The sequence below is a fragment of the Macaca mulatta genome, chromosome 2 (genome assembly GCF_049350105.2).
Source record: "Macaca mulatta isolate MMU2019108-1 chromosome 2, T2T-MMU8v2.0, whole genome shotgun sequence".
NCBI classification, from domain to species: Eukaryota; Metazoa; Chordata; class Mammalia; order Primates; family Cercopithecidae; genus Macaca; species Macaca mulatta.
This window is the reverse complement of record NC_133407.1, coordinates 112,161,371-112,188,640: the sequence shown is the minus strand read 5'-3', so window position 1 is coordinate 112,188,640 and position 27,270 is coordinate 112,161,371. Positions and strand designations below refer to the sequence as shown.

At 44.8% G+C, this 27,270-nt stretch overlaps 1 protein-coding gene and 1 long non-coding RNA gene across 8 annotated transcripts in view; both read left to right on the top strand.

Annotated features, from left to right (window-relative positions):
* The window catches only part of PRKAR2A (protein kinase cAMP-dependent type II regulatory subunit alpha), a 106,890-nt gene extending 79,620 nt beyond the window's left edge, over window positions 1–27,270 (top strand). For 2 of the 7 annotated variants that reach the window (XM_077992810.1, XM_077992812.1), the window contains exons 6-10: window positions 7,343–7,444; window positions 7,618–7,692; window positions 17,560–17,625; window positions 20,887–21,028; window positions 21,486–22,686. In XM_077992810.1, the coding sequence (XP_077848936.1) occupies window positions 7,343–7,444; window positions 7,618–7,692; window positions 17,560–17,625; window positions 20,887–21,028; window positions 21,486–21,619 (519 nt within the window). In that variant the 3' untranslated portion in view covers window positions 21,620–22,686. Of the gene's footprint in view, window positions 1–7,342; window positions 7,445–7,617; window positions 7,693–17,559; window positions 17,646–20,886; window positions 21,029–21,485; window positions 23,437–24,041; window positions 24,371–25,444 lie in introns of those variants that run through there. The other 5 variants (XR_013413930.1, XR_013413929.1, XM_077992809.1 and 2 more) reach the window with 5 other exon arrangements.
* LOC144339186 (uncharacterized) lies at window positions 10,287–14,449 on the top strand. Its single transcript, XR_013413945.1, has 3 exons — window positions 10,287–10,717; window positions 12,406–12,829; window positions 13,771–14,449. It is a non-coding gene; the product is annotated as an uncharacterized LOC144339186 (long non-coding RNA).

The following is a 27,270-nucleotide window of genomic DNA, read 5'->3' as shown; positions in this document are numbered from 1 at the left end:
CTGCCTTTGGTCTTTGATGACTGTGATGAACTGATGGGGTTTTGGTGTGGGTGTCCCTTCTGTTTGTTAGTTTTCCTTATAACAGTCAGGACCCTCAGCTGTAGGTCTGTTGGAGATTGCTTGAGGTCGACTCCAGACCCTGTTTGCCTGGGTATCAGCAGCAGAGGCTGCAGAAGATAGAATATTGCTGAACAACGAGTGTTGCTGTCTGATTCTTGCTCTGGAAGCTTCGTCTCAGGGGTGTACCCCGCCATGTGAGGTGTGAGGTGTCAGTCTGCACCTAGTGGGGGATGTCTCCCAGTTAGGCTACTCAGGGGTCAGGGACCCACTTGAGCAGGCAGACTGTCCGTTCTCAGATCTCAACCTCCGTGCTGGGAGATCCACTGCTCTCTTCAAAGCTGTCAGACAGGGGCATTTACCTCTGACGAGGTTTCTGCTGCTTTTTGTTTAGCTATGCCCTGTCCCCAGAGGTGGAGTCTACAGAGACAGGCAGGCCCCCTTGAGCTGTGGTGGGCTCCACCCAGTCCGAGCTTCCTGGAGGCTTTATTTACCTACTTTAGCCTCAGCAGTGGTGGGCGCCCCTCCCCCAGCCTCGCTGCTGCCTTGCGGTTAGATCTCAGACTGCTGTGCTAGCAACGGGGGAGGCTCTGTGGGCGTGGGACCCTCCCATCTAGGTGTGGGATATAATCTCCTGGTGTGCCGTTTGCTAAGACCCTTGGTAAAGCACAGTATTAGGGTGGGAGTTACCCGATTTTCCAGGTGTTGTGTGTCTCAGTTTCCCTTGGCTAGGAAAAGGGATTCCCTTCCCCCTTGCGCTTCCCAGGTGAGGCGATGGCTCACCCTGCTTCACCTCTCGATGGTCGGGCTGCACCAGCTGACTAGCACCGATTGTCCAGCACTCACCAGTGAGATGAACCCGGTACCACAGTTGAAAATGCAGAAATCGGCCGGGCGCGGTGGCTCAAGCCTGTAATCCCAGCACTTTGGGAGGCCGAGACGGGCGGATCACGAGGTCGGGAGATCGAGACCATCCTGGCTAACACGGTGAAACCCCGTCTCTACTAAAAAGTACAAAAAACTAGCCGGGCGAGGTGGCGGGCGCCTGTAGTCCCAGCTACTCGGGAGGCTGAGGCAGGAGAATGGTGTGAACCCGGGAGGCGGAGCTTGCAGTGAGCTGAGATCCGGCCACTGCACTCCAGCCTGGGCGACAGAGTGAGACTCCGTCTCAAAAAAAAAAAAAATGCAGAAATCACCCGTCCTCTGTGTCTCTCGTGCTGGGAGCTGGAGGCTGGAGCTGCTCCTATTCGGCCATCTTGCTCTGGGCCAAAAACCAAATTTTGTATTTTTAGTAGGAATGGAGTTTCACCTTGTTGGCCAGACTGGTCTCGAACTCCTGACCTCAGGTGATCTGCTCACCTCGGCCTCCCAAAATGCTGGGATTACAGGCAAGAGCCACAGCACCCAGCCAAATAACCCATTCTTGGATAATCTCTAAGAGAAAGTCTCAGTGAAAATTGAAAACTGTATATTGAGCTGTAAAACCACCTGCATTGTGACTGGGGTATGAGGATTAAATACATGGGCATAAGAGAAGCGACTCCCTTAGTGCCTGGTACAAGGTGGGTATTCACAGAATGATGGCACAAGCTCCTTATGGCCATGGTGCCACTCACCACCCCTCTTTTCCTGAGACTTCCTTTCCTAAGACTCCTGTTCTTTCTATTTCCTTGCCTTTGGCAGTCATTCCTCCTCTCCTTGCTTTCTTGATAGGTCAGTAACCTATCAAGATGTTCTTTTGGACTCTACTTTTCTCCTGTTCATTCACTTGCTTTGCAAGCCTAGACTTTTTCAAAGCTTCAATACCACCTCTAGGAAAGTAACTCACAGAAGGTCCTCTCCAGCCTGACTTCTTTGAACCTCACAAGGCCTTGGAAATGCCTTCTGAGGTGGAAGTAGGGAGGATCTGGTGTCGTCACTGAGTTTTCCAAGTTGGATCCTACATTCCTGCTTTTATAGTGGGCAGCTGCCATCATGGCCCCTGTACTTAGTCTCTTCTGCTTTCTCTTGCTTTATTGAAAGTCAGTAGAAGGTTTCCTGGGAAATTCCTGCAGTCACTGGAGAGAGTAGCACTCCTTTTCTCTTTTGAACTTCAGGGCTATTTGCTTGCCTCTGAGCACTTGCTGCCTGTGGGAATTTCCTCTTCAGTGCTCGATTGGATGCTTCTCAAAGGCTATGTTGATGTCTGGTGCTTTTTTATATTCTCCACAGCCATAGGAACTGAATTTGCACCACATGAAAAGAGAGTTTTGGGAAGTGTTAAAGCATGCATAAAAAGAGTTAGAACCAGCTGAGTGTGGTGACTCATGCCTGTAATCTCAGTAATTTGGGAGGCCAAGGTGGGCAAATCACATGAGCCTAGGAATTCAAGACCAGCGTGGGCAACATGGTGAAACCCTGTCTCTACGAAAAATAGGAAATTAGCTGATGTGGCGGCACATGCCTGTAGTCCCAGCTATTTGGGACGTTGAGGTGGGAGGATCACCTGAGCCCAAGAGGTCAAGGCTACAGTGAGCTGTGATCATGCCACTGCACTCCAGCCTGCGGAGTGACAGTGTGAGACTCTCTCTCAAAAAAAAAAGTCACTTGCCGGGTGTAGTGGCTCATGCCTGTAATCCCAGCACTTTGAAGGCCAAGGCGGGTGGATCACCTGAGGTCGGGAGTTCGAGACCAGCCTGACAAACATGGAGAAACCCTGTCTCTATTAAAAAATACAAAAGTAGCTGGGCATGGTGGCGATGCCTGTAATCCCAGCTACTCCAGAGGCCGAGGCAGGAGAATCTCTTGAACCTGGGAGGTGGAGGTTGCCGTGAGCCAAGATTGCACCATTGCACTCCAACCTGGGCAACAAGAACGAAACTCCATCTCAAAAAAAAAAAAAAAAAAGTCGCTTTAAGAGATATTTGTTGTTTTCTCTTTAGTTAGAACTTTGTTGTTGTTGTTGTTGTTGTTGTTTTTGAGATGGACTCTTGCTCTGTCGCCCAGGCTGGAGTCTACAGTGGCATGATCTCGGCTCACTGCAACCTCCGCCTCCCGGGTTCAGGCGATTCTCCTGCCTCAGCCTCCCGCATAGCTGGGATTATAGGCATGTGCCAACAATACTGGCTAATTTTTTTTTTTTTGAGACGGAGTCTTTGCTCTGTCACCCAGGCTGGGGTGCAGTGGCGCGAACTCGGCTCACTACAAGCTCCGCCTCCTGGGTTTACGCCATTCTCCAACCTCAGCCTCCCGAGTAGCTGGGACTACAGGCGCCTGCCACCTCGCCCGGCTAGTTTTTTTTGTACTTTTAGTAGAGACGGGGTTTCACCGTGTTAGCCAGGATGGTCTCGATCTCCTGACCTTGTGATCCGCCCGTCTCGGCCTCCCAAAGTGTTGGGATTACAGACGTGAGCCACCGCGCCCGGCCCAATACTGGCTAATTTTTTATATTTTTGGTAGAGATGGGAATTCACTGTGTTGGCCAGGGTGGTTTTGAACTCCTGACTTCAAGTGATCCACCCACCTCAGCCTCCCAAAGTGCTGGGATTACAGGCGTGAGCCACCGTGCCTGGCCGAAATATTGTTTGCTATTGCAGTTATACTAATCTTTGTAACACATATAGGTAGATTTATAAAATATTGGGAGTTAACTTTGCTGCCCTCTGTGTGTTTATTTTTTAATTTTTATTTATTTATTTATTTTGAGACAGAGTCTCTGTCACCCAGGCTGGAATACAGTGGTGTGATCTCAGCTCACTGTATCCTCTGCCTCCAGGGTTCAAGTAATTCTCGTGCCTCAGCCTCCTGAGTAGCTGGGACTATAGGTGTGCACCACCATGCCCGGCTAATATTTGTATTTTTAATAGACACAAGGTTTCACCATGTTGGCCAGGCTGGTCTCGAACTCCTGACCTCAAGTGATCCACCCACTTTGGCCTCCCAAAATGCTGGGATTATAGGTGTGAGCCACTGCACCAGGCCTTTTGTTTTATCTGTGTGTGTGTGTGTGGGTGTGTGTGTGTGTCTATCTATCTATCTGTCTGTCTATTTTTTGAGACAGTCTCACTCTGTTGGTCAGGCTGGAGTGCAGTGGTGCCCTCACACCTCACTACAACTTTGCCTCCCAGGGCTCAAGTGATCCTCCCACCTCTGCCTCCCAGTAACTGGGACCACAAGTGCACGCCACCATGCCTGCCTAATTTTTGTATTTTTTGTGCAGACAGGTTTCGCCATGTTGCCCAGGCTGTTCTCAAACTTCTGGGCTCAAACAATCCAGCCACCTCGGCCTCCCAAAGTGCTGGGAATACAGTCGTGAGCCACTGTTCCCAGCCTGTATGTTTTTGTTTGTTTGTTTGTTTGTTTTAATAAATAAATAAAATATTGGGGTTTTCTGTTTTTGTGGGGTTTTGTTTGTTTGTTTGTTTTTTTAGTCCGAGTCTCGCTCTGTCTCCCAGACTAGAGTGCAGTGCTGTGATCTTGGCTCACTACAAGCTCCGCCTCGCAGGTTCAAGCGATTCTCCTGCCTCAGCCTCCCTAGTAGCTGGGACTACAGGTGCCTGCCGCCATGCCCAGCTAATTTTTCGTATTTTAAGCAGAAGCAGGGTTTCATCATGTTAGCCAGGATGGTCTCAATCTCCTGACCTCGTGATCCACCCGCCTCAGCCTCCCAAAGAGCTGGAATTACAGGTATGAGCCACCGCGCCCGGCCTGTTTTTGTGTTTTAACTAGGTTTCCCTGTGTTGCCCAGGCTGGTCTTGAATTCCTAGCCTCAAGCGATCCTCCTGCCTTGGCCTCCCAAAGTGCAGAAATTACAGGCATGAGCCACCACACACAGCCTAAAATATTGTTTTGTTTTTATTTTTTTTTCGAGGCAGAGTCTCGCCCTGTTACCCAGGCTGGAGTGCAGTGGCATGATCTTGGCTCACTGCAGCCTCTGCCTCCCGGGTTCAAATGATTCTCCTGTCTCAGTGTCCCGAGTAGCTGAGATTACAGGCGCCCATCACCACGCCTGGCTAATTTTTGTATTTTTAGTAGACATGGGGTTTCACCATATTGGCCAGGCTGGTCTTGAACTCCTGACCTCAAGTGATCCATCCGCTTTGGCCTCCCAAAGTTCTGAGATTACAGGCATGAGCCGCTGTGCCCAGCCCATTGTTATACTTTCTAGCAAAAAAAAAAATATATATATATATATATATATATGTGTGTGTGTGTGTGTGTGTGTGTATATATATATTTATTCCTGACAGCCTGAGGTAGAAGAAAGGTAGTTAACTTAGATACAAATAACTGCTTGCCCATTTAGGAATCTAAGACTAAGCAATTAACATTCTCATGGGTATCTCCCTGCACATGTGTACAAATATCTGAGAAGTGCCTGGCTTTGGTTAATTGTCTCCTGATCAGAATCCATTACTTACTAAGCCAGGCACAGTGTTGTGCACCTGTAGTCCCAGCTACTTGGGAGGCTGAGGTAGGGAGATCACTTGAGCCCAGGAGTTCAAAGCCAGCCTGGACAACAATGGGGGACCCCATCTGAAAAATAAAACAAAAGGAATCCATGACTTGTTAAGAGTCAAGGTATCTTTCATATGCCTGCCTTCCATCTTGCATATTCCTCCCATGTCTCTTCATTAACTTTAATCCTACCTCTCTTTCAGGTCCCAGACATTTTTGTGGCGAAATAATCTTTGATCACTCCTGCCTACCGTGATCTCCCCTTCTTACCTTGAAATTTATGTAGCACTTGTCTTCTGTAGTTTCACCAAGCACATTTCATGTGCTCATATGCCTGTCTTGAACTATAGACTTTTTTTTTTTTTTTTTTTTTTTTTTTTTTTTTTGAGACGGAGTCTCACGCTGTTGCCCAGGCTGGAGTGCAGTGGCGCGATCTCGGCTCACTGCAAGCTCCGCCTCCCGGGTTCCCGCCATTCTCCTGCCTCAGCCTCCTGAGTAGCTGGGACTACAGGCGCCCACCACCGCGCCCGGCTAATTTTTTGTATTTTTAGTAGAGACGGGGTTTCACTGTGGTCTCGATCTCCTGACTTTGTGATCCGCCCGCCTCGGCCTCCCAAAGTGCTGGGATTACAGGCTTGAGCCACCGCGCCCGGCGACTTTTTTTTTTTTTTTTTTTTTGAGACAGGGTTTCAACTTGTGTCACCCAGGCTGGAGTGCAGTGGTGCAATCTCGGCTCACCGCAACCTTAGCCCCCTGGGCTCAAGTGATTCTCCAAGCCTCAGCCTCCCAACTAGCTGGGACTATAGGCACACACCACCGTGCCCAGCTGATTTTTGTATTTTTTGTAGAAATGGGGTTTCACCATGTTGCCCAGCCTGGTCTTGAACTCCTGAGCTCAAGTGATCCATTTATGGCCTCCCAGAATGCTGGGATTACAGGTGTGAGCCACTGCACCCATTCTTGAAATGTAGACTTTTTATTCCTATGTATTTTGTTGTTGTTGTTGTTAATATTGTTGTTTTTGGGACATAGTCTTGCTCTGCTGCCCAGGCTGGAGTGCAGTGGTACAATAATAACTCACTGTAGCTTTGACCTCTCAGGCTCTGGTGAGCCTTTCACCTCAACCACCCAAGCACAGACATGTGCCACCATGCCCAGCTAACTTTTTTCGTGTATTTTTTCGAAGAGCGGGTGTTTCACCATGTTGCCTAGGCTTGTCTCGAACTTCTAGGCTCAAGCCATTTGCCCACCTTAGCCTCCCAAAATGCTAGGAGTACAGGCAGTGAGCTACTGCATTCAGCCAAGCTTCATATTTTGATATTTTGTATTATCTTCCCATTAAGATTATAAACTTTTTTAGGGCAAGAACAATCTAATTGTTTTGGATTTAAAAAATTTTTTTAAATTCTGGATTCTAAGGATTAAATGATTGTTTTATTCTCTCTTTTGGTGAGATGTCTTTTTTTTTTTTTTTGAAATGAGGGTCTCACTCTGTGACCCAGACTGGAATGCAGTGACATAATCTCAGCTCACTAGAGGTATCTTTTATGACATTGAACAGTGACAGTGAGCTCACAAATGTTTAGGCGTTTTCTGTTTTGTGTTCTATTTATGACCCATAGGTGGCACCTATTGAGTGTTAGATAGCAAACAACAGCATGTGGGCAACTGGCTGGCTCAGGCTACAGGTTCTTTTCTTCCATTGATGACTCAAGATTAAAGTATCAATTAACACTTAATTAACACAGTAACTTACATATTCCTCTAATATTTGCTTTGGCCAGTTTATTAAACCATAGATGTTCCTGTATATAGGCATTTATTAGAATTTTCATATTCTTTCTTGTAGGACCGGGTGACTTTTAGAAGAATCATAGTGAAAAATAATGCAAAAAAGAGGAAGATGTTTGAATCATTTATTGAGTCTGTGCCCCTCCTTAAATCGCTAGAGGTAAAGTGGCTTGAATGAGAATCTGTTCATGGGGATCAGGAAAAGCTTTTAAAACTATTCTGTTGTTAGGTGTTCAAATCATACTATTCTAATCCCATTTCTGTGTTGTATAGCTATTGTGACTTTCAGTTAAGATCTTTTCCTTTTATTTCTGAATTTGTCTGTTGTTTCAGGTGTCAGAACGAATGAAGATAGTGGATGTAATAGGAGAGAAGATCTATAAGGATGGAGAACGCATAATCACTCAGGTGAGTGAGGGCTTTACACAGCTCCTTTCCTGGAAGTCACCCCTGAATAACTAGTACATCATTTATCTCAAAAATCTTGCCAGACATAGTGGCTGACGCCTGTAATCCCAACACTTCGGGAGGCTGAGGGAGGTGGATCGCTTGAGACCAGGAGTTCGAGACCAGCCTGGCCAACATGGTGAAACTCCGTCTCTACTAAAAATACTAAAATTAGCTGGGTGTGGTGGCCCACGCCTGTAATCCCAGCCACTCGGGAGGCTGAGGCAGGAGAATTGCTTGAACCCAGGAGGCGGAGGTTGCAGTGAGTCGAGATTGCGCCACTGCCTCCAGCCTGGGCAACAGAGTGAGACTCCATTTCAAATTAAAAAAAAAAAAAAAACTTCTATGTTCTCCCACTGTTGGGAGCTCTTATTACCAGGTAATAGATCACACTTCAGAGGACAATTATATAGTCCCCTGAAGCTTATTGATGTCCGTCTTACTGACACATGCAGATCACTTGCTTCCGCTCACCTTTCCTTGGCTTCTAGTGTTTGTTCTTTGGATGTCATTTTCTTTTGACCTTGAGTAAGTTTCATCCATTGCTATTAGAACCTGGGGAAGGTTAAAGAGTTCTGCCCTCTAACTTTCTATATTTGACACAAAGGCATCCTTTTGGCTAATCTAACACAAATCAGAGTCCACAGTCTTCAGTGATTAACCAAATTTGTAAGATGTCTGGTATTTCCTTTGTGCATTTTTCTCATGTTATTTTGGGATACAGTAAGGATTACTAAACAGTGGGCTAGATCATTGTAATGAGTACTGTCTAATAATTTTCTTTATCCACTGTGTTTGTATTTTTAATAAAACATAAATAGTATTGGACTTTTCCAGGTATCAGCTTCTCTGCCTATGGTTCTGGCTCAAGAGCACTGAGAAGATACATGGTTGGCCTAGGTTGGGTGATATGCTTATCCTTGAACCCAGTACTGAGACCACGAGGAGGAAAGGCTCAGATTGGTCAGGCGTGGGTCCTGTGGGTGGAGTTGGCCCCACTAGAACCACAAGGACTAATCAGACTTACCATAAAAGGGGAAAAGAAAGCTCCCCTGGAAGAGATAAAGGACTAACAAAAATATGATGTCTACTCTGAGTCACATCTCTGAATGTATTTGTTTTCTAGGAGCCCTTACTATTAATAATTCTTTTAATTAGAAATTGATATATTCTATAAACATTTATTAAGATAGGTAGGACCAGATATGATAAGCACTATAATGAAGGAGTGTATGAATGACAGTGAGAACATAGAAATGGAAGTAATACATACGGTTTCATCAAGGAATTGCCATTTGAGATGGGCTTAAAAAACAAGTGCAATTACAATGTTTGAAATCAGAGAAAGGTCCTTCAGAGCAAAAAAACAATATTAGCAAAGGCCAGTGGTGTGAGCTGTGTTTCAGAGCAGGTATCCTGGTATGGTAAGAATGTAGGACTGAGTTTCAGAAATGGGAGATGTTAACTGGCCACATTTGCTTCTGAATTTAAGGTGCTTTAAGTAACATTCAAAGGACCTCCAATTCATCCTGAAGGTTCTAGGCCTGTCTCATGCTGGGTTTTCACGAAGTATGTCAGGAGATGTGAAAAGTCATAGTGTTTTCTTGATTGTCTGTGCTCTTGAAGATAGAGTACTATCTATCTTCAAGGTAGACAGGTAGTGGTACAGAATGGACATTAATTAAGATGATATTAAAAGGGACTTATTATAGGCCCCTTTTGTCAATGTCTCTCACTGGACCAAGGCTTCTCAAAGTGAGATCCCAGGACCAGCAGCAATCAGCATCATCTGAGAATGTTAGAATTGTTAGGAATGCAAGTTCTTGGGCCCCCCACTAGACCTGCTGAATCAGAAACTACATTTTATGTTGTTTCATTTTTTTTGGTCAGCTTTGTTACAGTGTGTTTTACATACAATAAAATTACTAAGTTTAAGTGTACAAATTGGAAGAGTTTTGTAACCATCCCCAGTGTGGTATTTCCATCACCCATACAGTTCCTTGTTTTGTATTTGCATTTGCAGTCACTACCCTCCCCCACACTCACATTCCTGGAAACCATTGATGTTTTCTATCACTGTAGAAATTCCGTTCTACAATTTAATATAAATGAAATCATGCAATGTATAGTTTTTGTATCTGGTTTCTTTCTCTTAGCATAATATTTTTGAGATTTATCCATGTTGTATGTATCAGTAGATCATTCCTTTTGCTGAATAATATTTCATTGTACAAATGTAATTTTTTTTTTCATTTTTCTGTTTTCTTTTTGAAACGGAGTTTTGCTCTTGTTGCCCAGGCTGGAGTGCAATGGTGCGATCTCAGCTCACCATAACCTCCACCTCCCACGTTCAAGCAATTCTCCTGCCTCAGCCTCCCATTATTTTTTCTTTTTAATGAGACACAGTCTTGCTCTGTCACCCAGGCTGGAGTACAGTGACATAATCTCAGCTCACTGTAACCTCTGCCTCTCGGGTTCAAGCGATTCTCGTGCCTCAGCCTGCTGAATAGTTGGGACTAAAGGCTCACGCCACCATGCCTGGCTAATTTTTTTTTTTTTTTTTTTTTTTTTTTTTTTGAGATGGAGTCTCGCTCCGTCGCCCAGGCTGGAGTGCAGTGGCCGGATCTCAGCTCACTGCAAGCTCCGCCTCCCAGGTTCATGCCATTCTCCTGCCTCAGCCTCCCGGGTAGCTGGGACTACAGGCGTCCGACACATCGCCCGGCTAGTTTTTTTTTGTATTTTTTAGTAGAGACGGGGTTTCACCGTGTTAGCCAGGATGGTCTCGATCTCCTGACCTCGTGATCCGCCCGTCTCGGCCTCCCAAAGTGCTGGGATTACAGGCTTGAGCCACCGCGCCCGGCCTGCCTGGCTAATTTTTGTATTTTTAGTAGAGACAGGGTTTCACCGTGTTTGCCAGGCTGGTTTTGAATATCTGACCTCAAATGATCCGCCCAGCTCAGCCTCCCAAAGTGCTAGGATTACAGGCGTGAGCCACCATGCCCATCCTTTGTGTAGACATATGTTTTTACTACTCTTCAGTAAATACTGTTTTTTTTTTTTTGAGACAGAGTCTCGCTCTGCCACCCAGGATGGAGTGCAGTGGCATGATCTCAGCTCACTGTAACCTCTGCCTCCCGAGTTCAAGCAAGTCTTGTGCCTCAGCCTCCCGAGTAGCTGGAACCAAAGGCATGTGCCACTATGCCTGGCTAATTTTGTTTGTTTGTTTTTGTTTTTAGTAGAAATGGGATTTCACCATGTTGGCCAGGCTGGCCTTTTTAGTAAATACTTAAGAGTGCAATTGCTAAATTATATGTTAACTTCATAACAAACAGCCAAACTGTCTTAAAATGGCTATACTGTTTTGTATTCCTACCAGCCATGCATGAAAATTCAGTTGCTCTGCATTCTCAACAGTAAATAGTATTTACAGCCTTAAAAAAAAAAAATACAGTCAGGGTCTTGCTATATTGCCCAGCCTGGTCTTGAACTTCTGAGCTCAAGCCATCTGCCTGCCTTGGCCTCCCAAGTGCTGGGATTATAGGTATGCCCCCTCCATGCCTAGCCTTCATTTTCTTAATGGTATCTTTTGAAGAGAAAACAGTTTTAATTTTGCTAAGTCTAGTTTATCATCTTTTCTTCTTTGTAGTTTGTACTTTTGCTGCTGTATTTTAGGAAATCTTTGCAAAATCAATAATACTTTCTCCCAAGTTTACTTCCAAGACCAGCACTGTTCAATAGAAATAACATGTGAGCCACATATGTAATTTTAAAAATCTTTGGTCAGGCAGGGTGGCTCATGCCTGTAATCCCAGCACTTGGGGAGGCTGAATAGCTTGAGGCAGATAACTTGAGGCCAGGAGTTCGAGACCAGCCTGGCCAACATGACGAAACTTCATCTCTACTAAAAAGTAATACAAAAATTAGCTAGGTTTGCTGGTGCACAACTGTAATCCCAGCTACTTGGGAGGTCTAAGAATGAGAATCGTTTGAACTTGGGAGGCAGAGGTTGCAGTGAGCCAAGGTCATGCCACTGCATTCTAGCCTGGAGGACAGAGCAAGACTTGGTCTCAAAAAAATTGAAGAAATAAAAACTTTCAGTAGATACTTGAAATAGTCAACTTAATTTTAATATATTTCATTTAACAAGTATATCTAAAATATTGTTACATCTAAGTGATATAAAACTTTATTAATGAGATATTTTACATTTTTAATACTAAGTCTTCAAAATCTAATGTATGTTTTACATCTTTAGTACATCTAAGTTTATACTAGCAACATTTCAAGTGCTGAGCCACATTTGACTAGTGGCTAATGTATTAAGCAGTACAGCTGTAGACATTCACAATTTTAGCTCTTACCTTAGGTCTGTGATCCATTTTGAATTATTTTTATTGTTTTTGTTTTGTTTTTTTGAGATGGAGTCTCGCTCTGTCGCCCAGGCTGGAGTGCAATGGCGCGATTTCGGCTCACTGCAAGCTCTGCCTCCCACGTTCACGCCATTCTCCTACCTCAGCCTCCCAAGTATCTGGGACTACAGGCGCCTGCCACCATGCCCGGCTAATTTTTTGTATTTTTAGTAGAGATGGGGTTTCACAGTGTTAGCCAGCATGGTCTTGATCTCCTGACCTCGTGATCCTCCTACGTTTGCCTCCCAAAGTGCTGGGATTACAGGCGTGAGCCACTGCGGAAGCAAGGTCTCGCTCTGTCTTTCAGGCTTCAGTACAGTGTGCGATCGTAGCTCACTGCAGCCTTGAGCTTCTGGGCTTAAGCAATACTCTTCCATTAGCCTTCCAAGCAGTGCCACCACACCCAGCTAATTCTTTTTTTTTTTTTTTTTGGAGAAGGAGTTTTGCTCTTGTTGCCCAGGCCAGAGTGCAATGCCACTATCTCAGCTCACCACAACCTCCGCCTGCTGGCAGAGGATCAAGAGATTCTCCTGCCTCAGCCTCCCAAGTAGCTGGGATTACAGGCATGCACCACCACGCCCAACTACTTTATTTTATTTTATTTTATTTTTTTTTAGTAGAGACAGGGTTTCTCCATGTTGGTCAGGCTGGTCTGCGAACTCCCGACCTCAGGTGATCCACCCACCTCAGCCTCCCAAAGTGCTGGGATTACAGGTGTGAGCCACCGTGCCCAGGCTACACCCAGCTAATTTTTAAATTTTTTGTAGACAGGGTCTCTTTATGTTGCCCATGCTAGTCTTGAACTCCTGGCCTCAAGTGATCCTCCCACCTCACCTCCCAAGTAGCTGAGATTACAGGCTTGTGCCACCACACCTGACTACATTTTTGTGTTTTGTTTTGTTTTATTTTGTTTGTTTTTTGTTTTTTGAGATGGAGTTTCGCTCTTGTTGTCCAGGCTGGAGTGCAATGGCACAATCTCGGCTGACTACAACCTTCACCTCCCCAGTTCAGGTGATTCTTCTGCCTCAGACTCCTGAGTAGTTGGAACTACAGGCATGCATCACCATGCCCGGCTAATTTTTTTATTTTTAGTAGAGAACAGGGTTTCGCCCTGTTGGCCAGGCTGGTCTCAAACTTCTGACCTCAGGTGATCCGCCCACCTTGGCCTCCCAAAGTGCTGGGATGTTGTGAGCCACAGCGCCTGGCCTACATTTTTGTTTTTTAATGACTTGCATAATTTTCACAAGTAATTTTCATAATCGATAGAATATTTAGCTTATTCTCAGAATAATGTAGACAGAAGGTAGCTTTAATTTTACAAAATCATGTTTTATGTTTTCACTATTAAAGTACCATTGCATTAAACCCAAAAGATTCCCATATCCTGAAAATTAGGGCTTCAATCATTCTTATAGTGGAATGTGGATCTTATATTATCTGTTGTGAAAAAGAGACATATAAAAACCTGATGACATGTTCACAAAGACCTAAAATGCAGTACAGTCTGGCTTCTTTACTCTTGAATGTAGAATGGAATGTTCTTTCTGTGAGATGGGTACACAGAGCCTAGTAGTGAACTTGAAAAGCAGGATACTTGGCGGGGCATGGTGACTCACGCCTGTAATCCCAGCACTTTGGGAGTCCGGGGCAGGTGTATCACCTGAGGTTGGGAGTTCGAGACCAGCTAATCCCAGCTACTCAGGAGGCTGAGGCAAGAGAATCACTTGAACCCCCGGAGGCCGAGGTTGTGGTGAGCCGAGATCACACCATTGAACTCCAGGCTGGGCGACAAGAACGAAACTCTGTCTCAAAAATAAATAAAATACATACATACATACATACACAAAAATTAGCCAGGAGTGCTGGTGCACACCTATAATCCCAGCTACTTGGGAGGCTGAGGCACAAGAATCACTTGAACCTGGGAAGTGGAGGTTGCACCACTGTACTCCAGCCTGGGCAAAAGAGACTCCGTCTAAAAAAAAAAAAAAAGGCCTGGTGCGGTGGCTCATGCCTGTAATCCTAGCACTTTGGGAGGCCGAGGCGGGTGGACTGCCTGAGCTCAGGAGTTGAAACCAGCTTGGGCAACATGGAGGTGAAACCCCATCTCTACCTAAAATACAAAAAATTAGCCAGGCATGGTGGTGTGCACCCGTAATCCCAGCTACTCAGGAGGCTAAGGCAACAGAATTGCTTGAACCCAGGAGGTGGAGGTTGCACTAAGCCGAGATCGTGCCCCTGTGCTCCAGCCTGGGTGACACAGTGAGACTGTCTCAAGAAAAAAAAAAAAAGGAAAAAAAAATGAAGACAGCAGAGACTAGGGTATGTGTACAGGATAACAATGACGCCATCACGCCTGGCTAATTTTTGTACTTTTAGTAGAGATGAGGTTTCACCATCTTGGTCAGGCTGGTCCCAAACTCCTGACCTCAGGTGATCTGCCCACCTCAGCCTCCCAAAGTGCTGGGATTACAGGCGTGAGCCACCACACGTGGCCTTTTTTGTATTTAGTAGAGACGGGGTTTCACCATGTTGCCCAGGCTGGTGTCGAACTCCTGGCCTGAAGCAGTCCGCCCCCTCAGCCTCCCAAGGTGCTGGGATTACAGGTGTGAGCCACCGTGCCTGGCCTTTGCTGTCTTCAAAACACTCGTACACTCCTTCCCTCACTTTGTTTCTATTCTGGCTACCAGCCTAATTTCTTGCATAGCCAGAGACTTTCAAAGTATGATCTGACAATATGGACTAAAAGAAGCCAGATACGAAAAATGTATGACTCCATTTATATTAAGGAATGGCCAAAACCTACAAGGACAGAAATTAGATATGGTTACTTCATGGGTGGGAATGTGGTATTTTTGACTGAACTCCAGAGGGAGCCTTTTGGAGTATGGATATATTTTCTATTTTGATCTAGGAGGTGGTTATACAGGTTTATACATTTGCAAAAAGTCATCAATCTATATAGCCTTGAAATGTGAGCACTTTAAATGGTGGATGTTATACACCTATCTAAACAAAAAGGGCTCAAGCACTATCCTTCACCACCTATCACTTGCAGATCTTTCCTACCACACAGATCTTTCCTTTTCATCACCCTCTTCTTGGTGAAATAACCTCTCCCTCTTTGTGACTCTGCTTCTGGCTCCTACTGAGTTTCTTTCATGGCTCTTCATCCTTTGTCAGCTCCTATCATGCAGCTGTTTGTGTAATGCTAGAACTTCATGGTTATTTGGCTCTGCTGGTTGTAGGATACCTACCCAACATAGCAGGGCAGAAACCCACAGGCACCCCTTTGTAAAGCTGTGGCATTTACTTATATGGGGCAGTGATATGTCCTGGGATTAGATTGACTCAGAAACGTCATCCTAGCTGTGTATGGTGCCCACGTGGGGCTCTATGTGATGGTCAAAGGACATAAAGTTTGTGAAAGCCTAAGAAGTAGATTCTCACTGAAGACCTAAGACCCACACAGAGTGAGAGTGCATAAGTAATATTGCATTATCTGATGTAGATGGTATTTGTTCCAGAAGTTAATAGTGAGGGGTCAGAAACTGAATGAAGTGTGCCTGAAAGCTGCTTCACATATATCTGCATGCCTAACTCAGACGTCCTCCCGGTCTTTGCTCAAATCTCACCTTCTCAAGCTCCTTTTTTTTTTTTTTTTTTTTTTCCTTTGCCTAAGAGGCAGGATCTCATTGTTGCTCAGGCTGGAGTGCAGTGGCAGGATCATGGCTCACTGCAGTTTTCACCTCCTGGGCTCACATGATCCTCCCGCCTTAGCCTCCCTAGTAGCTGGGGCTGCAGGCATATGTCACTGTGCCCAGCTAATTTTCTAAATTTTTTATTTGTTGAGACAGAGTCTCACTGTATTGTCCAGGTTAGTATTGAACTCCCGGCCTCAAGCAATCCTCCAGCCTTGGTCTCCCTAAGTGCTGGGATTACAGGAATGACACCCAGCCTCAGTAAAGCTCTCATATATAGGATACCCACTCCTTCCCCAGCACTCCAGATCTCACATTCCCTGTTTTACTCTTTTTGTGTAGCACTTATCGCCTTGCAACAGAACAATATAATTTACTGATTTATTATGTTGACTGTTTAAAGTTTGTTTACCCTGTCAGACTGTAAGTTCTACAAGGCCAAGGGGTATTCATTTTGTCCACTGGGTGTATTTCACATGCCTAAAACAGTGCCTTGCACATAGTAAATAACTTGGTAAATAAATTACTTGTTGAATTAAGTAAATGACTGGTTCAACCATGTGGTTTAAAATCAAAACAAGTAGGCTTATGCCTGTAATCCCAGCACTTTGGGAGGCAGAGGTGGGTGGATCAGTTGAGCCCAGGAGTTTGAGATCAGCCTGGGCAATATGGCAAAACTCTGTCTCTGCAAAATATACAAAAATTAGCTGACCATGGTGATGTGCACATCTAGTCTCAGCTACTTGGGAGGCTGAGGCAGGCATATCACTTGAGCCTGGGAGGTTGAGGCTGCAGTGAGCCATGATCACACTACTGCACTCCAACCTGGGCAACAGAGCAAGGCCCTGTTTCCAGAAAAATAAATAATTAAAAATACAAAATAAAACAAGCAAACGAAAAGCCTAAGGTTCATAAGGGTAACATCAAAGTACCTCTCTCACCAAGACAGAACCTTCCAGATCCATGCTGTCCTGTTGAGAGTTATATTTAATGGTTCAAGATTATCCCTGGACCCCATACTTCAGGTGTAGCCAGGAATCACCTTAAAATTGTCTGCAGCAGCCTTGACTACTGGTCCCTGTCATAGATTTCAATAGCAGACCAACATGAGCAATGAGAACAGTGATGCTTTATGCACTTGGCAACCTGGGCACATTCATTGAGATCAATGTGAGTGGTTCATGCTAAGAAGTGGGAGATGTGTCAGTTGTAGTTAGGTTGATATCCCAGTGATCAGAATCTTCTTCATTTTGTTCTGAATTTGTTTTTTGTTTTGTTTTGTTTTTTGTTTTTTTGAGGTGGAGTCTCGCTGTGTCACCAGGCTGGAGTACAGTGGCGCGACCTCAGCTCACTGCAACCTCCGACTCTCTGGTTCAAGCGATTCTCCTGCCTCAGCCTCCCCAGTAGCTGGGATTATAGGCACGCGCCACCACATCTGGCTAATTTTTGTATTTTTAGTAGAGACGGGTTTCACCATGTTGGCCAGGATGGCCTCAATCTCCTGACCTTGTGATCTGCCTGCCTCAGCCTCCCAAAGTGCTGGGATTATAGGTGTGAGCCACCGTGCCTGGCCTACTCTGAATTTGTTTACTATTGATTCATTTGTAGAGTTAAAAAAATAAATACAAATCAGAGCTTAAGCAGTGAAAAAGCAAACTATTTCTTTATTCCCCTTCAATACTAGGTATGGCTCTGACCTGACCTCCTTTTTCTTTCAGGGTGAAAAGGCTGATAGCTTTTACATCATAGAGTCTGGTGAAGTGAGCATCTTGATTAGAAGCAAGGTGAGTTTATCAGTTTATAGGTGATGGTGTACACACAAAAAGTAACGGTTTGCTTTAAATAATGTGAAGTGTGTTGAATGCAGCAAACCGTCATTGTTATGTGAGATGTATGACTGGCAGAGACCCATGTTTAAGCCCATTTAGTATAGATTTAGTATATTTAGATTAGATTAAATATAGATTTAGTATATTCTTATTTTTACTGCCTTTGCATCTGCCATGTAATTAATGATTTAGGGAATATCGGCCTACAAATCAATAAGAAAAAGATAAAAACCCTAATAGAAAATGGGGGCTGGGGCCGGGCACGGTGGCTCACGCCTGTATCCCAGCACTTTGGGAGGCTGAGGCGGCGGATCATGAGGTCAGGAGATTGACACCATCCTGGCTAACACAGTGAAACCCCATCTCTACTAAAAATACAAAAAAAATTAGTGGCCGGGCGCGGTGGCTCAAGCCTGTAATCCCAGCACTTTGGGAGGCCGAGACGGGCAGATCACGAGGTCAGGAGATAGAGACCATCCTGGCTAACACAGTGAAACCCCGTCTCTACTAAAAAAAATACAAAAACTTAGCCGGGCGAGGTGGCGGGCGCCTGTAGTCCCAGCTACTCGGGAGGCTGAGGCAGGAGAATGGCGTGAACCCGGGAGGTGGAGCTTGCAGTGAGCTGAGATCCGGCCACTGCACTCCAGCCTGGGTGACAGAGCGAGACTCCGTATCAAAAAAAAAAAAATTAGCCAGCATAGTGGCAGGCGCCTGTAGTCCCAGCTACTCAGGAGGCTGAGGCAGGAGAATGGCATGAATCCGGGAGGCAGAGCTTGCAGTGAGCCAAGATTGCCCCACTGCACTGCAGCCTGGGTGACAAAGCAAGACTCCGTCAAAAAAAAGAAAAAAGAAAATGGGGCTGGGCGCAGTGTCTCACACCTGTAATCCTAGCACTTTTGAGGCCTAGGCAAGAGGATCTCTTGAGCCAAGAGATTGAGGCTGCAGTGAACCGTGATTGTGCCACTGCACTCCAGCCTGGGTGACAGAGCAAAACCCTGTCTTTGAAAAAAAAAAAAGAAAAAGGAAAGAAAATAGGGAAATTATATAATAAAAAGAGATTGGAAGGGATGAATATGAAGAAAGCTTCCTTTTTAGAGCACTACTAGAAGAGGTCTCTAGGATAACTGTGGTCATTTAATGGATGATGTGACCTAGAAAACTGAGGAGCTATGAGTAGAAGGAATGACTGTTACCGGTAAATCTATCATCACCAGATTTTTCAGTTTTTTTTTTTTTTTGAGAATATAGAGTTTGTTAAAACAGTTATATATAACACTAAGTCGAACTAATATGAAAACTTTTGCAAAATATATTGAGTAACAGTTAATAAGTAGCTGGGCACAGTTGCACACGCCTGTAATCCCAGCACTTTGGGAGGCTGAGGCAGGTGGATCACGAGGTCAGGAGATCAAGACCATCCTATCTAACACAGTGAAACCCCGTCTCTACTAAAAATACAAAAAATTAGCCGGGCGCGGTGGCGAGCGCCTGTAGTCCCAGCTACTTGGGGAGCTGAGGCAGGAGAATGGCGTGAACCCAGGAGGCGGAGCTTGCAGTGAGCCGAGATCGCGCCACTGCACTCCAGCCTGGGCGACAGAGTGAGACCTCTTAAAAAGAAAAAAAACAAAACAATAGTTTGAAATGTCTGTGTCATTTTATTTACAGTTTTTGGATTAGTGATGTTTGTAGATTTCTCAGATATTCATTGACACCTGCTATGATCACAGCATAGTGTTAGGTGCATAAGATCAGCAGCAGCATGGCACTGGGATATTGCAGGGTGGGAGGTTTGTCAGAAGTGTAGAGTCCTGGGCTTTTCCCCAGATCTACTGATTCAGAATGTGCATTGCGAGAAAACCTGCATAATACTGGAGCTGGTGCGTATGTGATGGTGTGATAAGTCCCTCCTGTTCTAGAGAAGGGACTAAGTGGGCACAAATATGGCTGCAACTCCAGAGAATGCTACTGAAATTGGAAAGAGAAAGTTGGCTCAAATGGAACAGACCAACTTCAGAGCAACAGGGCGGAAGTGTAGAAGGAAGAAGGGTCAAACCGTGTAAACCAGCGTAGCAGTTTTGTTTGCTTTAAAAATTAACCAAAAAGGAAATTATCTTTCTGCCTACAACATAAAGTTGTTCTTAGAGATTGAGACTAATTCTTACTAAAAAATTCTAAACAATTTTTTACTTAAATTATCACTTTGGTTAGCAGTTGGATTTGTTAAAAAAAAAAACTCTAGATATTAATACACTGTAGTGTATTATCTTAAATTTAGTTACTTAACTCTTACTTTAAAAAATGGGAGGAGGGAGGCCAGGTGCAGTGGCTCACGCCTGTAATCCCAGCACTTTGGGAGGCCGAGGTGGGTGGATCACGAGGTCAGGAGCTCAAGACCATCCTGGCGAACATGGTGAAACCCTGTCTCTATTAAAAATACAAAAAAAATTAGCGGGGCGTGGTAGCGGGTGCCTGTAGTCTCAGCTACTCGGGAGGCTGAGGCAGGAGAATGGCATGAACCCGGGAGGCGGAGCTTGCAGCGAGCAGAGATCATGCCACTGCACTCTAGCCTGGGCAACAGAGTAAGACTCCATCTCAAAAAAAAAAGGGAGGAGAGACCACTAACTTAAGATACAGATAGTACTTAAAAAGAAATTTGTTGGCCAGAAGCAGTGAATCACTCCTATAATCCGAGCACTTTGGGAGGCCAAGACCAGGAGGATTGCTTGAGGCCAGCAGTTCAAGGCTGCATGAGCTGTGATCATTCCTCTGAACTCCAGCCTTGGTGACAGAGTGAGACCCTGTCTCTTAAAAAAAAAAAAAAAGAAGAAGGTGGAGAGCTTGGGGAATTTTGTCACTATAAAATGTTGTTCAAGGCGTAGTCTCAACTCAGAGAAATAGCCCAAGTTTGTGGCTCATTAAGAGAAGCATTGTCCTTATTTAGACAAGATTGGGCATGTTCAGAGTGGTATGGCTGTAGATTACCTTAAAAATATTAGGACTCAGATGGAGCCCTAGGTGAAAAGCAAACTCCTCTGATCAAACCAGACCACTGAAATTAATCTGTGGAGTTTACATGGTACAGTTAGTGAATTTTCTGCAAAGTGAGTGCCTCAATAATTGTGTGGAGTGTGCTGAGAACAGTGCATGTGTGTGCAACTGGACATGCCCAGCTGTGATCCTGGAGTCAGCCTAGGTCATGTTCTTTGCCTGCTGTAGACTAAATCAAACAAGGATGGTGGGAACCAGGAGGTCGAGATTGCCCGCTGCCATAAGGGGCAGTACTTTGGAGAGCTTGCCCTGGTCACCAACAAACCCAGAGCTGCCTCAGCTTATGCAGTTGGAGATGTCAAATGCTTAGGTAAGAAAAGTTCTTTATGCATTAATACTCTTTCTAACGTGTAATATTTTTTTCCCATCAGCAAGCCTTGACATATTCTGCCATCTTTTACTACTGTCTAGGCCTAGGCAGTTTATATGACCACCAGAGATGGATGAATGGATACTTTCAGCAAACATTTCTGAGCGTTGATGACAGCCTGTGAGCAAGACAGGCATGCAGGCCCTTTAGCCATATGAAAAGAACTGATGTCCAGGGCTGTGGGAGAATGGGAAGAACAGGTGCTGCTGGACTCTGTAAAGTCTCTAACTTGGATGACACAGTCTTTCTGAATTCATGTAGAAACATCCCTTTTTGCAAGTAGCCAGTGTCCCAAGGTGTAATCTCCTATAACATGAATGGGTATGTTTAGGAAAAGGTTTGCATGAGGGAAATGGCTTGAATTCATTCTCTCCCTCACCTCTTTTTAACAATGCAGTTATGGATGTACAAGCATTCGAGAGGCTTCTGGGGCCCTGCATGGACATCATGAAGAGGAACATCTCACACTATGAGGAACAGCTGGTGAAGATGTTTGGCTCCAGCATGGATCTGGGCAACCTCGGGCAGTAGGTGTGCCATACCCCAGAGCCTTCTTAGTGTGACACCAAAACCTTCCGGTCAGCCACAGAACACATACAGAAAACAAACATGACAGAACTGTTCCTGCTGTTGCCACCACTGCTGCCACTGCTGTGGTTATGGGCATTTAGAAAACTTGAAAGTCAGCACTAAAGGATGGTCAGAGGTTCAACCCACACCTCCACTTTGCTTCTGAAAGCCCATTATTAGACCACTTGTAAAGATTACTCCAACCCAGTTTTTACATCTTTGGTTCAAAACAGCATGTCTCTCCAACAATTTAAGTGCCTGATACAAAGTCCAAAGTATAAACATGCTCCTTTCCTCTCTTGCTGCTACTCTTACTTATGGAAGTTACCACAGGGTCTGCAAAAACCTGTTGTGTAACTGTAGACACTCTCTAATCGTTCTCAAAGGAGGAAATGTAGCCTTCAGTCTCCTTATTTGTCCCTTGAGAAAGTCCACATTTGTTCACAGTCACAGCCTGCGGTTTTACAGTGGGAAATGGTGGTGGATGGTGTGGACATATGTAGCCCAGTGGCATTGTACTTTCTGCTGACAGCTGCACACATTACAGCTGTCTCCAAACCCACAGTGATGCTTAGGGAAAGACCCTGCTCAGGACCCAGCAGGTCAGCACCCCAGAGCAGACTGATAGGTCAGTGGGACCCATGTTAAAGCAGAAAATTTGGGCTTAGCACATTTTACTGTTAGTAGAGGGCCAGGAAAGGTTTTCTGGGTTGGGGATTTTGTGGGTTTTTTATATCTTTTTTTTTAACCTCTGTGCAGTCTGCATGAATGAATTGTTACCCATTTATAAGGAGTCAGGGTCTGGAGGGTTGCTATCACTTTGTCCAAACCAAATACCTTCCTGGGCAACTCCTACCATTTGTTTGCAGTTGCCCCTACTGGCCAATGGCAGTATGCTGGAAAGAGGTTGTACTATAAAGAGAGCTCTTTCCTTCTACTCCAGAGTTGTTGTGTAGCTTTGCCATTGAACCCATCAATTTTTAAACTCTTTAAAGAAGCAGCAGCTATTTTTTTGAAATTAAAGAAAATTCTCAGGCCAGGCTCAATGGCTCATGCCTATAATCATAGTGCTTTGGGAGGCTGAGCTGGGAGGATCGCTCAAGACCAGCCTAGGCAACAAAGTGAGACCCTGTCTCTAGGAAAAAAAAAAATTTTTTTTTTTTTTTTTTTTTTGGTTGAGATGGAGTTTCGCTCTTGTTGCCCAGGCCGGAGTGCAATGGCGCAGTCTTGGCTTATCGCAACCTCAGCCTCCCAGGTTCAAGCAATTCTCCTGCCTCAGCCTCCTGAATAACTGGAATTACAGGCATGCGCCACCATGCTGGGCTAATTTTGTGTTTTTAATAGAGATGGGGTTTCTCCATGTTGGTCAGGTTGGTCTCGAACTCCCAACATCAGGTCATCTGCCCACCTCAGCCTCTCAAAGTGTTGGGATTATAGGCGTGAGCCACTGCGCCTGGCAAAAAAAAAAAAAAAAAAAAAAAAAAAAAAATTAATTTGTCAGGTGTGGTGGTTTGTGCATGTAGTCCCAGCTACTTAGGAGGCTGAAGCGGGAGGATCACTTGAACCCAGGAGGTCGAGGCTATAGTGAGCTGTGATCATGCCACTGCACTCCAGTCTGGGCAACACAGTGAGACCCTGTCTCTTAAAAAGAAAAGAAAAAGTTACTCTTTAGGTAATTTCACTTGAACATATTCATATATATGGAAGTTTGTCAGCTAACTCAGGCATTTATCCTAAGGATCAAATCTGTTTTCAAAAATTGGCATTGGCCGGGCACGGTGACCCACTCCTGTAATCCCAGCACTTTGGGAGGCCAAGGCGGGCGGATCACAAGGTCAGGAGTTCAAGACCAGCCTGGCCAACACAGTGAAACCCCGTCTCTACTAAAAATACAAAAAATTAGCCGGGCGTTGTGGTGGGTGCCCGTAATCCCAGCTACTTGAGAGGCTGAGGCAGGAGAATTGCTTGAACGCAGGAAGCGGAGGTTGCAGTGAGCCGAGATCGCACCATTGCACTCCACCCCGGGCGACAGTGCAAGACTCCATCTCACAAAAAAAAAAAAAAAAAAAAAAAAAATTGGTATCATTTACAATTTCATAGAATTACTGGGAAGGCCTTTCTTGGTTTTTTTTTTTTTTTGAGACGGAATCTCGCTGTCTCCCAGGCTGGAGTGCAGTGGCCGGATCTCAGCTCACTGCAAGCTCCGCCTCCCGGGTCCACGCCATTCTCCTGCCTCAGCCTCCGGAGTAGCTGGGACTACAGGCGCCCGCCATCTCGCCCGGCTAGTTTTTTGTATTTTTTAGTAGAGACGGGGTTTCACCAAGTTAGCCAGGATGGTCTCGATTTTCTGACCTCGTGATCCACCCGTCTCGGCCTCCCAAAGTGCTGGGATTACAGGCTTGAGCCACCGCGCCCGGCCGGGAAGGCCTTTCTAGATGAGATGTTGGGGTATTTGGGATTCTAATTGTTAACCCCAGAAGAAGGTAATTTAGCTTGTATTTATTTAAAACCCATTTAGCCTTTTAATTATGTCAGGTAGAAGTCCAGTGATCATCCTAATAAGGTATATTTCAGAATAAATTTTTTTTCCTTCAGAATAACTTAGAATCAGATGCTCCTAGGGCTCCTAGGAGCAGTGTGAAATTTCAGTAAAGATAAATTTGAATGTTGTAACCAAGTTTATATTAAATCAAGAGGCCATTTCCAATATGATTTTTTGTTTCTTTTTAACTTGTTAAGTCCCTAAGAGATTACATGCTAGGGCTTGAGTCATGTCTGTCATAGATAATGATGGCCCACACATTCACTTTGGACTGTCCACATAAGCTAGGCTTTCCGCTTTTGCCACGGACAATGTAACCAAGATATTTCCAGAGTAAATAACCCACCACAACCTTGGTAATTCCTCTTTTCTTCTTTTTTTATTTTTATTTTTATTTTTTTTTGAGACGGAGTCTTGCTGTGTCGCCCAGGCTGGAGTGCAGTGGCCGGATCTCAGCTCACTACAAGCTCCGCCTCCCGGGTTTATGCCATTCTCCTGCCTCAGCCTCCCGAGTAGCTGGGACTACAGGCGCCCGCCACCTCTCCCGGCTAGTTTTTTGTATTTTTTAGTAGAGACGGGGTTTCACCGTGTTAGCCAGGATGGTCTTGATCTGCTGACCTCATGATCCGCCCGTCTCAGCCTCCCAAAGTGCTGGGATTACAGGCTTGAGCCACTGCGCCCGGCCTCCTCTTTTCTTCTTAAGCTCCATGAAGCAAAAGCAGAAGGACTCTTTTCAGACTGCCCTCTGTAGCCTACGTTGCAGCCTTCAGAATTGTGAAGGGTTGTAATTAATACTCCAAAACAGGCAGCTAGCACTGGGAAAGCCCATGTGGTGACCCCACATTTTTCTGAGGTTCTTCTTTTCCATGGTGTTACTTTATTATCAAGTAAATTGAGAAAGCAGGTCTTGCCCTTAACAGACAAGAATCACACCAGTTTCTTGCAAAGGTAATGGATACATTGGGATTCAGGAGTGACATAGAGGTCCAGCCCCAGAACTTGTGAGGATTTTGTTTGAATACTGAGCAGATGCCTCCTCCCTGTCATCCATCACACTAGATAGGGCTGGCGGTGAATTCTATGCCAGAGTTTCTCCTGCAGTCTGCTAGGGATGGGCCTTCTCATCCCGCTCTGGCACACATCCCAGTCTAGTCTTTCCCGTCAGAGTCCTCCTTGACACCCCTGACTTAATGATGGTTGCTGTTTTGGAGTAGAATTGATCAGGTTTAAGTCATCCTGCTCAGGTTGGGCATGGTGGCTCATGCCTGCAATCCTAGCACTTTGGGAAGCCAAAGTAGGAAGACTGCTTGAGCCCAGGAGTTCCAAACCATCCTGGGCAACAGAAGGAGACCCTGCCTGTACCAAGAAAAAAAAAAAAAAGGTTAAAAAAAACAGTTAGCTGGACCTGGTGGTGCACACTCAGAAGGCTGAGGTGAAAGGATTTCTTTAACCCGGGAGATTGAAGCTGCAGTGAGCCATGATCGTGCCGCTGCACTCCAGCCTGGGGGACAAAATGGGACCCTATCTCAAAAAAAAAAAAAAGTCATCCTTCTGTAACTACTGATTGACATGTGGATCATCAGTTCAGACCCTCACTGCATACAGGATCCCTAGGGGGTTCTATTTAATAGCTTGAGAAAGGGAGACTAAAAGGACGTCTGTGAGTGAAATAGGGTATAGCTGTTACCACAGTGCCAGGACCTGAGAGCGTTCCAATTCTTTTTGCAGCATGGGGAATCAAAGGTGGCAGACCAATTTCAACTCAGGGCTGAGGTATCCACATTGTCCACATCAGGCAAGCCCTGCACTGATGGTTGAGCCTCATGGAGACGAGCATATGTTGGGAAGAGATCCCTTTGTTACTGTTTTGTGTTGTTCTCTTCAATGAGTTAGAGCTCATGCCCCTTTTATGGCTTTGCTGTTGATTTTGGATGGTAGAGAATATTCCTGAGAGCCTTCCTTTTGACCCCTAGCTTATCCCACCCACTCTCTTCTCTTGGTTGAATTCTCTGAAGGAAAAGTTCATGTGCTATTGTCCTGTTAGTCAATAGTCTTCACATATAATTGTGTTACATATATTGTTACAGACTCTCAGAAATCGGGGTAGAGCTTTTCCTTTGAGCAGTTTAATGAGTGAATTCAGCAGCAAAGTGGCAAGAAATGGTTCTCCAGCCAGGAGAGGTTATGTTTATCTTCCGATTGCCCATTTTCTCTGCACACAATAATATCGTATTCAGTGAGAGGTGCTGTTGGCACCCAGCAGCGCCCTGGGCACACAGCATTTCATGTCATGTCACAGTGTACAAGCTACCCTCTCTCATTTAGAAAGAAGAGCATTTTGCACAGAGAAAAAGTAAAAAGATCCATGAATGTCATTTTTTATCTTTTATTTTCAGTTGGCTGATGTTGGAATTTTTGTTCTTGTCATGAACTTGTAAACCAATCTTGCCAAGATACAAGTTGTTTTGGTTTTTCACTACGATGACCTCTTGTTCCTCCTGTCTTGACTGCTGATGTTTCCTCAATGATTCTATTGTCTATTTTATGGGAAGCAGCCTTCCTATAGGTTTCCTTTTACACACTGCAGGGCTATCTTTATACTTTAAAAAAAAAAAGGACAAGAACTGTCACTAACCTCATGGGGGGTTTTCGTAAAACCATTTAGCCCACCTTGAGCAAAGGGTAGATTCTGTGTTGTTTTTTTAAGCTCATTGTAATAAAATAAATCTAATTCAGCATTATTGTGCTACCTCAAAGGTAAAAAATGTTTTAAGGTCTTCTTTTGGTCCTGAGTTCTGCATACAGTGTTTGAAATGTCTTTCAATTGGAATTATTTTTTAAATCATTGGAGTGAATTTTATTTTAATCTGTTTTAAACTTGTATTTTAATCTCAGAAGAATAAGTGATTGAAACGTGATCAATTCTTGCTCTGTGGTGTTAAACATATAATGAACAGTCATTAAGAATTAAGTCACTGTTTGCCATAAACAAGGTTGATGTTCTTTTTGTTGTTGTTAAGGAAACCCTAGGGCTTGGCTTTACTCTTGATTAATAAAGGCTGACAAATCA